The following is a 14,341-nucleotide window of genomic DNA, read 5'->3' on the forward strand; positions in this document are numbered from 1 at the left end:
GTTCACAACTACATATAACTCCAGTTCTAGGGGGTCAGTGTCCTCTTCTGGCCGCCAGGGCAGCATCTCTTAGTAGTACACACCCACGCATAGATGGACATGTAAAACTTTAGAAAAGAAAGAAAAGGAGCCGGGCAGTGGTGGCGCACGCCTTTAGTCCCAGCACTTGAGAGGCAGAGGCAGGCAAATCTCATGAGTTTGAGGCCAGCCTGTTCTACAGAGGGAGTTCCAGGACAGCCAGGGTTACAAAGAGACTTTGTCTTAAAGAGGGAAAAAGAGAGGGAGGGAAGGAAGGAGGAGAGAGAAAGTACTAGGCATGATGGAATTCCTCATTTAATCCTAATATTTGGAGGCAGAAGCAGTCAAATTTCATCCTGGTCCACAGAGGGAGATTCTGTTGTGTTTTGTGCTTTAAAAGTGGGTCAGAGAGGGATGGCTAGGTGGTCAAGAGCATGTATTGTTCTTCTAAAGGACCTGAGTTCAAATCCCAGCACTCCCATCAGTTACTTGTGCTCCCTGTAACTTCAGCTCCGGGATCTGCTCCAGTGTTCTTCTGGCCTCTACGGAGACCTGGACTCATACACAACCTTCCCACAGACCTGCACATAATTAAGAATACAATCAGTTATTTAAAATTTTGTTTATTTACTTATTTTAACATGTGTTGGTGTTTTGCCTGCATGCATGTCTGTGAGGGCATTGGATCCCCAGGAACTGGAGTCGCAGGTGGTTGTAAGCGGCCATGTGGTGCTGGAAATCAAACTTGGGTCCTCCGAAAGAGCAGCTGGGCCTCTCCACCAGTTAACCTATTCTCCAACCCCAAATAAAAGCTTGAAGAAGGAGAAGCAGCAGCAGCAGCAGCAAGAGAGACTTTAAAAATTGTTACTAATTTAGCAATAGCACTCAGTAATGCCCCTATGGCCAAACCTGGCGTCTGAGTTTATTTAATCTCCCCAAATCATCCTATGGGTATGCCTTGATAATCCCCCATTTTATTGATAATAGAAGAGAGGTCAGGCACAGAGTTTAGATGTTCCTGTTTAAAAACAAGTCTGCAGAGTGCACCGAGTCTGTCTACAGTAGAGAGCATAAACAGTGACTGGAGAAGCTGGTGGGGTCTGCAGCGTAGACCTGAGACTCAGGGGGTGGGGTGTCCGTCCGCTGGGGAGGGGAGGGCTGGCCGCACCCTGCAGCTGGAGACTCCGTCGGCTGAAGTGACTACTCTGTTGGCTCCTTTCTTCATCTTATTTAATGGTGCCTAGCAAACAGGCTCATTTTCCTTCCTGTGACAGCAGCAGCCCCAGAACTCCTTCACACCTTATGTATTTCCCCGGCAGTCTGCTTCTGCACAGGCAGGGTGATGGCTTCTGCAGGAGTTTGTTAGCACTGCTGAGAACCCGCTGTGGATGGAATACAGCATTTCTGTCTCCAGAACCCATCTTCTCTCCAGCGCCATCTACATGACTTCTTTCTTCAGGGACAATCCCTGAGCCTTGTATCAGAAGTTGGGCTGGGAATGCGGACAGCAGCTACCACATACTTGCGCAGTGCTCGGCTCTATCTGTGCTCTAGTATCACACCCACTCAACTACTCCCTGAGGGAAGACGGGTGTCATTGCTGGTCCCATTTTGCAGATGAGGAGCTTGAGGCTCAGAGAGACAAGGAACACTTCCTCGATCATATATCGTCAATAGAGCAGAAGTTGCAGGCAAGCCAGTAGGACTCTAGAACACCAAGTTTTTTTTTTTTGTTTTTTTGTTTGTTTGTTTGTTTGTTTTTGAGACAGGGTTTCTCTGTGTAGCCCTGGCTGTCCTGGAACTCACTCTGTAGACCAGGCTAGCCTCAAACTCAGAAATCTGCCTGCCTCTGCCTCCCAAGTGCTGGGATTACAGGCGTGCACCACCACGCCCGGCTCACAAAGTTTTTTAGTAGGGTTTGTTGTTGTTGTTACTGTTTGGTTTTGGGGTTTTGGGTTTTTGTTTGTTTGTTTGGCTTTTCAAGACAGGGTTTCTCTGCACAGCCTTTGGTGTTCTGGAATGCACCCTGTAGACCAGGCTGGCCATGCACTCAGAGATCTACCTGCCTTTGGCTCTTGAATGCTGGGACTAAAGGTGTGCTTGGCATCGGGGCCACTCTGAGTGGTGACTTCTGGGCGATTTATGTTTATTCATTATTGTTATTTTATTTATTTACTTACTTATTTTGTTCTTTCAAGACAGAGTTTCTTTGGAGCCCTGGCTGCCCTGGAATTCGCTCTGCAGATCAGGCAGGCCTTGAGCTCAGAGATACCCCTGCCTCTGCCTCCTGAGTGCTGGGATTAAAGTCATGCATTACCAGTGGACATACTTATGCGTCCTAACAATTTCCAGGAGTGACCTTCTGTTACTCTTACTTTTTTTTCTGTTTGTTTTTTTCTTTTTTGTTTGTTTGTTTTTTGGATTTGGTTTTTTCGAGACAGGGTTTCTCTGTGTAGCCCTGGCTGTCCCGGAACTCACTCTGTAGACCAGGCTGGCCTCAAACTCAGAAATCCGCCTGCCTCTGCCTCCCAGAGTGCTGGGATTACAGGCGTGCGCCACCACCGCCCGGCTACTTTATTTCTTTTTTAAGCTTAAATGGCAGCTTTATTAAAAAGTTGTCAGGGGCTAGAGAGACGACTCAGTGGTCAAGAGCACCGCTGATTTTCCAGAGGACCCAAGTTTGGTTCTGAGCACACAGGTCCCTCAGGTGGTTCACAGTGGTCCGTGAGACCAGCACCAGGAGATCTGCTGCCTCCAGCCGTCTCAGGCAGCACAACGCACTTGCACATGCCTATACACTGACAGAGATACCTACAAATAATAAAAAATAAGTAATAAAAACATAAGTTGTCATGCATGGTGGCACACTCCTTTAAGCCCAGCATTTGAGAGGTGGGTCTCTGTGAGTTGGAGGCCAGCCTAGTCTACATAGTGAACTCCAGGCCATCTAGGAAGACATAGAGAAATCCTGTCTCAAAAACAGATGGCCAGTTTCAGAGAACGGAAGCTGCAGGCTGCCGAGGCCTGTGGGCACATTTCACACTCGCTTCTTAACCTGCTTTCTCAGGGAGCCTGGGATAGCGCCAGCAACTCAGCCTTCCTCGGAGACCTTGGCCTTGGACCAGCCCCCATCCAGTCTAAGCCTTATTGTTCTGTGGACAATGGGATGATAAATCCTGCTTTTGAGATGATTGGGGACACAAATGATTCTTTTGGACAGAGCCTTTTGTTTCAATCCCTTCTAGATCACAAGTAAAATATATGGGATTGCAAGGAACAACAGTTCTGCTCCCCCATGGACTTTGTGTGTGCGTGCACACACACATGTAGTGTGTGTACACATGTTTGTGTATATGTAATGATGTGCATGTATAGTGTTCCTGTGTACATGCGGAGGACAGGTGACAACCTTGGGCGACATTCCTTAGGAGTCATCTGCTTTTTCTTTCTTTCTTTTCTTTTTTATGTGTATGAGTGTTTGCCTGCATGTATGATATATATATATATATTTTTTTTTTGGTATAGAATAGAGTTTATTTAGAATAGGGGATGGGAGTTAGTGGTAGAGAGAGAGAGGGAGAGAGAGAGAGAGAGAGAGAGAGAGAGAGAGAGTGGAGGCCGGCCATGACCATGTGGAGGGGGGGGGAAGAGCCCCAGGGGCAGAGAGGTGAGAGAGTATGGGAGAGCAGAGAGCAAAGAATGATATATGTTTGTATCATGCGTGTGCCTGGTGACTGCTCCAGAAAAGGGGTGCCAGATCCCCCAGAAATGGAGTTACAGGTTCTCGTGTATGGCTGTCCCCATTCCATATGGGTGTAGGGAACCGAACTGAACCCAGATCTGGACCGTGTACTAGAGCGGCAAGCACTCTTAACTGCCAAGCCGTTTCTCTGGCTCCTAACGTGGTTTCTGAGATAGGCTCTATTGGTTTGGCGCTCACTGAGACTCTGCCTGCCCCACTTCCCCATTACTGGGATTGCAAGTGTGTGCCAGCATGCCCAACTTTTTCCTTTTTTAGTTTCATGGTTCTGGGTTCTCGTGGATATAACACAAGCACTTTATTTATTTTTATGTGCAGTAACTGAGATGCCGTCAGAAGAGAATGCAGTGTCGCCGGCCACGTGTGACTCGGGAGGGCATGACCACACTGGCCTGCCTGTGTTCATAGCTGCGGAGAGGGCTGTCAGGAGGGGTTTTCTCATCTCCATTCAAAATCCCTGCTGTAGATCTTATTTAATATGTTGACCTGTGGAAATAAAGCATGCCCCTCCCTGGCATGGGACAGGGAGGCCGGGGGCGGGCAGACATGCTTCAAGGGCTATGGGCACTTACCAGGCGATATGTGTGGGCAGGTTGCTGGCTGGTGGGTGGAGGGTGGTGCAGGGAAACTTTTCCTACGCGGACTGGGGAAGCTATCAAGGACCATTGCTGCTAAGTGCTCTCAGGGATGCCGGAAGCTCTGGTGGCAAATGCGTGGTATGTGGCCAGCCTGCATTCTGGTGGGACTGCTGCTAAACCTGAGGTTGTATGCATGAGGGCACGGTAAACACAGGCTGTGGGAGCCCCGTGTTGCTGGGGGAAGTGATAAAATGGGGCCCCATTGCCAACTTCCAGGGTTCGAATCTCAGCTCTGTCATTTCTCACAGGGGGACCCCTGTAGGCTGTTTCACCCCTCTGTGCTTCTGTTTCCTCATCTACAAAATAGGGCTGTCATTGCTCCTTCTCACAGAGTACTGCAAAGACTAAGGTGATGTTTCAGGCTCTGTGACAGGAGAATGTGTGTCCGCCATGACTAATGTCCACCGACTCAGTCTTGTCCCCAGATCCCTGGGCCCCTCCAACCACTGGCTCCTAGGCATTTTTTCTCTGGGCTTTCTCAGGGATGAACCAGGTGCAGCTTCTGCCTTCACGAGCTTTAACTGGGGAGTCAGGGACAGAGACTAGGACATGCATGGTGCTTATAACAGACATGATATACATCAACGGCACAAGGACCAGTGTTAGGGAAAGCACTGAGCTTGGGTGGAGCTGGAGAGAAGCTTCCAGGTAGAGGAGGCATCACAGTTGAGCTCTAGAGAAGCACTGGGTATGGAGGGTGCACCACTCAGAGGAGGCAACCTGTTGGTTCACCCAGGTCCTTCCAGGCCTTGCCACGGGACCAGGGGAGGGCAGGTATGCCCTGCTGTGCGGCAGACACCAGCTGAAGAATGGGGACTTTGTCCTCTTGGCAAGGGTATTGTAGGAAGTTTTATTTGTTTGTTTAACTTGTTATTCTTGAGAGGTTGCAAAAATTGTACAAAGAGTTCCCTTCTCCCAGCCTCCCCTAGCAGCGCCATCTTGTGCAGTTGGTGTATATTATTAAAACCAGAGAGCCAGCCTTGGTACATTACTGCATGACAGCTTATTCAGGTCTCACAACAGGGACTCTGTGTGTGTGTGTGTGTGTGTGTGTTCAACACATGTACATTTGAGAGATTTTGAAAAGGGGAATGACATTGGTGTATGTATTAGACAAATGTCCTTGGCCTCCCAGAGTGGGAGCAAATTGTAGGGCTTCACTGGTAAGAGATGATGACGTCCTATGAGATGTGTGTAGTTGGAGAGAGGGAAGCTGTGGAGGTTCTTGCCACACATCAAGAGATATTTAGGAGGTTGAAGGTGGCAGGATCTGGGGTTTAACAAGACCAGATGACAGTCAGAGCTCTGGCTAGGGCAGTGGACAAGAACGGAGGAGGGGGAGGAGAGGAGAGGAGATGCTACATTCAGTCTGGAATGTGTTTAGTGGGAAGAGCCAGGTACTGTTGGGATGGCCATAAAGGTTGTGTGGACATAGGAGGGTTTTGTTGTTGTTCTTTTGGTTTGTGTGTGTGTGTGTGTTTATTGGTTTGAGGTTTTGTTGTGTAGCCCTGGCTGTCCTGGAACTTAGTCTGTAGACCAGGCTGACCTCAAACAGAAGTAGGCCTTTTTTAAATATTAATTTTATTTTATGTGTATGAGTGCTTTGCCTGCGTGTAGATCTGTGCACCATATGTGTGCAGTGCCCTCAAAGGCCAGAGGAGGGGCTGGAGAGATGGCTCAGCGGTTAAGAGCACCGACTGCTCTTCCAGAGGTCCTGGGTTCAATTCCCAGCAACCACATGGTGGCTCACAACCATCAGTAATGAGATCTGATGCCCTCTTCTGGTGTGTCTGAAGACAGCTACAGTGTACTCACATATAATAATAAATAAATCAGAGCACCTGGAGCTGGAGTTATATTATATTATTAGAATTATTTATTATAATAATAAATAAATCAGAGCACCTGGAGCTGGAGTTGCAGATAGACAGCACCGAGGAAGGTCTGGGAACTGAAACCCGGTCTGCTGGAATTACTGCCAGTGTACTTACCCGGCTGTGCCGCCGTTGCTCCAGCTCCTTGGGCATGGATCTGGGTGTGGGTCCTGGGGTTCTACATATCCTGGGCAGCAGACATCCAGGTGCCATACCCAGAAGGTGAAGCGAAATCTTTCCTGCTGAGGAGGGTACACTTGGCAAGAGGGTGGATTCTTGAGTCACCAGCATGACTCATGAGATCACGAAACGCAGGAGCTCATCTGGGGACTGCATAGAAAACTGGGCCAGTGTCCCCTCCACAGAGCCTCAGGAGCATTGGCCTGGGCAGAGAAAAGCCCACCCACAGAGAGAGCCAGAGGAGCCTAGAGGTGGGGGCATGCGCAGGTGCAGCCCAGAGTCCAGGAAGAGGCAAGTTTAAAAAAAACTTAGCAGCAAGGGCAGGAAGCCACTTGGCTAAAGGCGTGAAGTGGAGTTAGATGAGAGCTGTTGCTGTGTGAGTGAGGGTATTGAGTGAGTCAGGGTGGGGATGCAGTTGGGGCAGGGGCAGGGGCAGGGGCATCCTGGATTGTGCCTAAGGGAGTCAGAAGTCAGAGTTTCTGTGAGCCCCCGGGAGATGAGGTTGGATGGACGGGTCCTCAAGCTGGGCCTGCTTCCTTGACAGCAGAGGTGATGCGCGTAGACTCTAGGCCAGGCTGCCAGGTTTGGCATTCCCTAAGCCAGCTCCAAACTGTGGACGGGACAGTTAGCTTTTCTGTACCCCTGCTGAGTGGGGGCCGCTAGCAGTATCTGCCTTAGAAAGCTGTTGTAGTGCTTTAAGGGAGGGAGGTGCCCAGGACAGCCCCTGCTCACAGGAGCCACTCAGCGGGAGCGAGCCCTGCTGTGAGTGTCACCTCTCTTGGTGCAGGTCTTTTATGTATTCATCTGTAAAATAGCTGGGTGGCCATTCATTCATTCTGCCACCATTAACTCACTCTGTGCCAGGACCATGAGATCTTCCAGAGGCCTCCTGGACTAATGAACCACAGTACTTTATCTCTTATTCATTCTTACCTCCCCCATCTCAGTGCTGGGATCCGAACCCCGGCTTTGAATCCTGGATCTCTGAGGCTCCTGGTTCCCTCCTGCCCTACTGAGTTGGTCGCAAGTCAGCCATCTTAGTTTGCATTTGAGATTTTGCCTGTGCGGGGAGTAAAAACATCCGAACCCCGATGAGAAAGTTACTCTGTTGTCTAGCAGATTCCAGTTTCCAGAGAAAATGAGATATATGAAGTGTGTTCTTTCAAATGCCTCCTCTGCATGCGGTGGGTGCTGGGAATCGAACCTGAGACCTCTGGAAGAGCAGCCAGTGCCTTCAACTTCTAAGCCATCTTTCCAGCCCTCAGTTCTGTGCGTGTTTGTGTTGTTGCTGCTGCTTCTGGTGGGTTTGTGTGTTCAATGAGGTAAGATCTCAAATTGTACTTCAGCCTAGAGTCAGGCTCTCAGGAGAGTAGTTACAGTAGTTGAGTCTGGCCTTAAACTTCTGGTTCTCCTGCCTCTTCTTCCAGAGCTGGGATTATAGGCATGTGCTCAACACCTGGCATGGAATATATATACATTATGTTTGTGTATGTATACTATATATACATTATAATATAAATATATATATTACTAGTGTATGCGTATGATTTGTATATGAGTGTGTATAAACGCAGGATGCATGTGCCACAGTTGTGCGGCAGTCAGGGGACAACTTTAAAGAGTCAGTTCTCTCCACGGTGAGATCTGGGATCAAACTCAAATAATCAGGCTTAACATCCCACAGGTGATTGCAATGCACAAAGCATTCTGAGTTTTTTTTTTTTTCTCATTTTTTCTTTCTTTTTTTTTTTTTTTTTTTTTTTTGAGACGGAGTCTCTATGAAGGCCTGACTGTCCTGGACTACGTTGACTAGGCTGGCTTCAAACTCACAGGGATCTACCTGCCTCTGTTTCTGAAATGCCAGGATTAAGGGTGTGAGCCCCCACCCCAGCTTTGTCTGGGTTCGGGTGGGGGAAGGGATCCAGTGAGGACCCCTCTCCTTCTAGCTCCCATCCTTTGTGGCCAGGGATCTGTCCAGAGCTGGGCCTCTGACCACGTGTTCGTTTGCATTACTGTGGCTCTTAGCAGTGGTGTCACTCTGACAGGGAGGAGTGGCTGGGGGCCCAGTAAGTGTTTGTTGCTAGACTTTTCTTGTGGCAGTGCCATTAAGAGCCCAGGGGTCCTCTTTAACCAGTGCCTGCTTGGGTGGCCCTACCAAACCTCTGCCTGCCATGTTGCTTGGTGAGATGGAATCTCTGTGTTAGATTTACTCTAAGGTTTTTATACGCAACAGGAGAACCCTCGGTGATCCACATAGATAGACCCTTGGACTGAACTAGGAAGAAGAATGACACTTTCCTACAGGGAATTATGCCAGACAGACATCTGCCTTGGGGCTAGGGACAGATGTCAAATATCCTGTCGAAGCTGAAAGGGTCCAGGCTCTGTCATTTTTGAGGGAGTGGTGATGACCTGATATCTGGTGTCCTAGAATAGTCTCCACTTTCTGGCTGCACATCTTTTTGTTTTTGTTGTTCGAGACAGGATTTCTCTGTGTAGCCCTGGCTGTACTGGAACTCAACTTCGTAGGCCAGGCTGACTTCGAACTCACCTGCCTCTGCCTCCCTAGTGCTGGTGTCAAAGGGCTGTCCCATCATGCCCGGCTGTGACTGCAAATCTTATAAGCCGTTTGAACATCCTGTCTTGTCTTTATCTCTTGAATATTGGCCTGCCATTCATGACTGTAACCCCAGGGACAGTCATCAAGATTCATGAAAGGTGGTCACGAGCCCTGGCCCATGAAGCCAGGAGAACTCAAGAGCAGGTGGCCACCCAGAAGGCTCCTGTCTAATACTGACAAGTGCTCCCGTTGACCCTTCAAATTCAGCTGGCTGTGGTGGTGGATACCTCTAATCTCAGCACTTGGGCAGCAGAGGCAGGAGGATCGCCCAAAGCCAGGGGCTGGTCTGGTCTACATAACAAGTGCTATGCTAGTCAGAGCCCCGTAGTAAGACTCATCCTAAAAAGAAATAGATTGATAAACCCAAAACAAGCAACCGAACTAAAGGCCCAGTTCAACCCCCCGACCCGCTACCCCTACCCCCCACCCACCCAGAGCCAGCAGCTGCCACTTCAAGTGTTACTTAACTCTGTTCACCGTAGAAGTCTGGCTTCAGGGGCAACTCAGGCACTGTCTGGCCATGTCTCTAACTCGGTTGTGAGGCTGGCTGGGCACAGAAATGCCAGCTTTCTCATTGTATATAGATAGCCATTGTTGAGCTGAACACCCAGCAGAGGGATTCTAATCTTCCAGTAGCCTATTGATGAAGTGCTTTCCACAAACCAGACTCTATTTTGTCTTTTTTTTTTTCAAGAGCTGAGAACTGACCCAGGGCCTTACACTCACTAGGCAAGCGCTCTGCCGCTGAGCTAAACCCCAACCCCCAAACCAGACTCTAAAATTTAGGATTTGCAGGGTGCTGTTTCTGTTAGTGATATCTGTTTCCTGAGTCTAGAAGAGGAAAGAGTAAGAGATTTCACATGGCAGGTCAATAGAAGAGGACACAGAGGCGGGTAGCTCTGGGCCGTGGAGATTCCGCCTATCTCTGAAGCAGGACTGCCTTACCGCTTGGCTTCTGATTCAGCCACCTTGGAATTGATGCTTGGAGTGACTGCAGGCTGTGTGTGTGATTGAGTCAGCTGGATGTCTGGACTGAGGGCCGATATGGAACTGTTTCTGCCTGCTGGGGGTTTCCAGGAAGCCACGGACATCACAGAGGTTGTTCAGGCTGCCCTCCAAGTCATTATCCTCCTGCCTCAGCCTCCAGGATTACAGGCATGCAGCACTACACCTGGCTCAGTGTAGGGAATCTTGATTGTCTGAAGAAAGGAGACTCCTCAAACCTTAAACACAGGGTCAGGCAGGATCAAATGTATGACTTTGAAAGACCCTCCCCAGGGTGTGCTTGGGAAGGCTGAGGGACAATGAGAAAACTTGCCCAGAGTCTGGGGACAGTACTGGCTAGGGGGCAAGGAGGGGCAGAGGCCAATTGGTGGATGAGGCCCAACCACTGGAGGCAGCAGATGTGGATCATGGCCATGCCCTGTAGTGCCTGTGCTCAGACCACAGAGATTTCTGCCTTCCACAACTCCCCCTGCACAGGACCAGGCCCCATTGCATGGCAATTGGTACGGCCTTGTTGTCCCTGCCCAGTTGTACTTCCAGGTGGAGCCTGACCCTGACCATCGCAGCTACCCAGCTCCTAGCCAGCACTAGATGAGTGAGCAGTGATAGAGCTGTTTCAGGGCTGGAGGGAGATTGGTGCCGGGGGTCGGGGGAGGCCTTTGCAGGGAGTCCAGGAAGGAATATGATGGTTCGGTTGTAGGGAACTGTGAGAGGGTTGTGTGGCAAGGGGCAGAGTAGGCTACAGGAAGGAGGGCTTACTCTGTAGACAGACAAGCCAGAGTGGTCATGGCTGGCCTCCCGCCTCAGCACTGAATTATAGTCAGCTGTCTGACCCAAGAACCACGTGTCAGGTGTCTTGCAAGAGGGAGGGTCAGTATGGTATGATGCATTTTCCTTGATGTTTGGACTGTTATCCATGCCAGGAACTCTACATCTGTCACCTCCCACACCGTCACAATAGACAGTATGACAGGATCTGCCATCAGCCCCATTCCCCGCTTGGGACACTAAGGCCTAGAGTCACAGTAAGAACTAATGTTGGGCTCACACCCAGGTCTGAGGCCGGAACCTTTCCATAGTCCCCCGACGTCAAACACAGTCAGTGCCCCAAAAATACATTCATCGGTTTCTTGGTGTATGGAGGGCTCCCCAGGGTGACAGTTATGTACCCATCAGCTTAGACCTCTCCAGACCTGCCGTACTGTCTATTGAAGAGGTAGCCACGGATGTGCTGTGGAGAGAGACGGACATTCCCCTCCCCCAGGACATCCTGAGCTGAGCTCCACACTCTGGCCCAGGCCCAGACCAGAGGTACCCACAGCAGTCCACCTTGCCTGCAATCAGGTGCCCCTCATAAACAGTCGCCAGCTATGGTTTGTACTTCCTGTGTTCCTTCTCCCTGCTGGTCCGACGTTCCTGGTCCCTGGTAGCACACATGGTGGAATTTAATGGTAAAACTAGGTTTTTCCTTTGAACTTGAGATGTTCCGGGCCCTGCTCATGCCCACCCTTTGTGTGGTGGAGGGCAGGTGGCCCATGCATACAGACCACTTGCCCTTCAAGTTCAAGTGCGTCCCAGGTCTGCAAGGTGACAGCATAGCTCCTGAGATGGATGGCCTGTCACTCTGAAGACCCCTGCAAACCTTTAGCATGGAGTGAACGGGAGGGAAAGGGCCTTTCTGAAGGCCACAGGGTAGGGTGGGGTTAGCAGCCACTCTCCCCCCTCCAGCCCTGTTACCCCCACACACGGGTGCTGTCAGACTGATGGCCTTATGCTCTCCCCGCAGACACTGATGGAGAGGCAGAAACGGAAGGCGGACATCGAGAAGGGGCTGCAGTTCATTCAGTGAGTGGGCAGTGGGCAGGTGGGGCGGGCTCTCCTTTTCCTCCTGGCTGAGCCCTGCTCAGTGCTCACTGGGATGTGGAGGTGGGAGGAGCTGGGAACGGCCCATAAGGCAAAGGCTGTGACACCACAAGTCCGTGGGCCTGTGCTGCCTGGCCCTGGCTTTCCCTGGACCTTGGCCAGTATCATTCTACCCTCGCCCATATCATCTTCTGCCCCACTGAGCCTCAGTTTCCCCCTCCACTGGGGACCAGGAGACAGCTCCGCCCTCCTCCCAGGGTGACACAGTGCAAGCCCTCCTGAGCCAATGCTGTCCTCCACAGGGAACTGTAGTTTTACCCACAGGAAAGAGTGGGTAGCCGTGGGCCCTGAGTGACTTGTTAGTGTCTGGTGGAGGGGTTGGCTGCTGTCGGTGGGCCTGGCACTGGCTAATTGACCGTTTGTGTCAGTTAGCTCAGGAGAAGGGCAAAGCCTCCCAGACTGAGGGCACCTGAGGTGGACTCTGCACGACTGTGGGTCGAAGGTAGAAACTTGATTTGATGAGGTCGTTGTTCCAGAGTAGGTGCTATTTTCCTAGCAGCAGTCCTGCCCTATACGAGTCACCCTTGACTTTGCCTTGGCCGGTCTGACTGTTGTTTCGCAGTACTAGGAGCCTCCTAGACCCAGCCATGGCTCCCCTGCTGCTGTACCTTAGAGCCCTGGAGTCTGGTCTTCCTTGAGAGAGGCCTGAGCTCAAAGGCTGAGGGCTGAGGGTTGAGGGCGGCTGCTGCTAGGCAGCTCCTGCTCAGCTTCTGCCTCTGGGAGAGTCTGGGGAAGACGGAAGTCAGTCCTTCCTTCAGAACCTCTTACCTCAGCCAAGCTGCCTGAGGCCTACCCTGCACCACCTCAGACCTGTGGAGCCAGCCTGAGGCTCCACATGGGACTGACCTGCGGGCTCACCCTGTCCCGTCTCTTTTCCCACCAGGTCAACACTACCCCTAAAGCAAGAAGAGTATGAGGTGAGTGTCACCGCAGCGGGCGGGTGGGTGTGGTGAGGGCTGCTGTGTGCTGGGCAGAGGGCTGACTGAGCAGGCTGGATGGACACCCACTTAGTCCACCGCACCTTCCCTGCAGGCTTTCCTGCTCAAGCTTGTACAGAACCTGTTTGCCGAGGGCAACGACCTGTTCCGGGAGAAGGACTACAAGCAGGCTCTGGTGCAGTACATGGAGGGGCTGAACGTGGCTGACTACGCAGCCTCGGACCAGGTGGCTCTACCCCGGGAGCTGCTGTGCAAGCTGCATGTCAACAGGGCGGCGTGCTACTTCACCATGGTGCGTCTGCCTCCGCCTGCCATAGCCGTGTCCTGTCCTGAGTGCTCCTGCCCTCCTCCCCACCATAGCCACGTCCTGCGTGCGTCTCCCTCCTCCCCGCCCTGATTTGTGTGCTCCTAGCCTGGCCTTCACTCCTTGACTCTTCTTAGCTCTCGCCTTATTTTAGTTTGTGTTTTTTTTTTTTATTTTCCCCGACACAGGGTTTCTCTGTGTAGCCCTGGCTGTCCTAGAACTCACTCTGTAGACCAGGCTGGCCTCGAACTCAGATATCTGCCTGCCTCTGCCTCCCAAGTGCCGGGATTACAGGTGTGCGCCACCACCGCCTAGCTCTCGCCTTATTTTAAAAGGCAGTATTTCATTATGTAGCCCTGGCTAGCCTGGAATTTTCTGTGTATATCAGGAATTTTGTGTATACAACTCACAGGGAAACATACACTTGCCTTTACCTCCTATGTAAAAAGCATGCACCACCATACTTGGTTAAGTTTTTTTAAATATTAATTTTTTAAAGATTTATTTATTATTATGTGTAAGTACACTGTAACAGCTGTCTTCAGACATCCCAGAAGAGGGAGTCTGCTCTCATTACATATGGTTGTGAGCCACCATGTGGTTGCTGGGATTTGAACTCAGGACCTTCGGAAGAACAGTCAGTGCTCTTAAACACTGAACCATCTCTCCAGCCCCCTAAATATTAATTTTTATTTTATGTGTATTGGTGTTTTACCTGCATGTATGTCTGTTTACCATGTATGTGCCTGGCACTTACGGAGGTAGCTCTGTCAGTAAAGGACTTGTCTTTACTGCTTTATAAGCACAGGAACCTGAATTGATGCTTAATTCTGAGAATACATAGTGAACTACAGGCAGCACACACATAAAACATATACATATACACGTACATACATGATGCACACACATATATACATATAACACTCATATATAAACATATATACACATATACTTATATATTACACACACATACATTCACTCCCTCACACCCTTCCCCATATATATATATATATATAATTTATATATATAAATATGTATCGTATATATATATCCATCCTTTGGAGCTCATTGTCTAGCCAGT

General features: G+C 50.3%; 1 protein-coding gene across 3 annotated transcripts in view; it reads left to right on the top strand.

Moving 5' to 3' along the window:
• The window catches only part of Zc3h7b (zinc finger CCCH-type containing 7B), a 44,759-nt gene that overhangs the window by 5,654 nt on the left and 24,764 nt on the right, over positions 1–14,341 (top strand). For 2 of the 3 annotated variants that reach the window (XM_052160465.1, XM_052160466.1), the window contains exons 2-4: positions 11,882–11,940; positions 12,902–12,935; positions 13,051–13,248. In XM_052160465.1, the coding sequence (XP_052016425.1) occupies positions 11,888–11,940; positions 12,902–12,935; positions 13,051–13,248 (285 nt within the window). In that variant the 5' untranslated portion in view covers positions 11,882–11,887. Of the gene's footprint in view, positions 1–11,866; positions 11,941–12,901; positions 12,936–13,050; positions 13,249–14,341 lie in introns of those variants that run through there. The other variant, XM_052160464.1, reaches the window with a different exon arrangement.

The sequence above is a fragment of the Apodemus sylvaticus genome, chromosome 17, assembly GCF_947179515.1.
Source record: "Apodemus sylvaticus chromosome 17, mApoSyl1.1, whole genome shotgun sequence".
NCBI lineage: Eukaryota > Metazoa > Chordata > Mammalia > Rodentia > Muridae > Apodemus > Apodemus sylvaticus.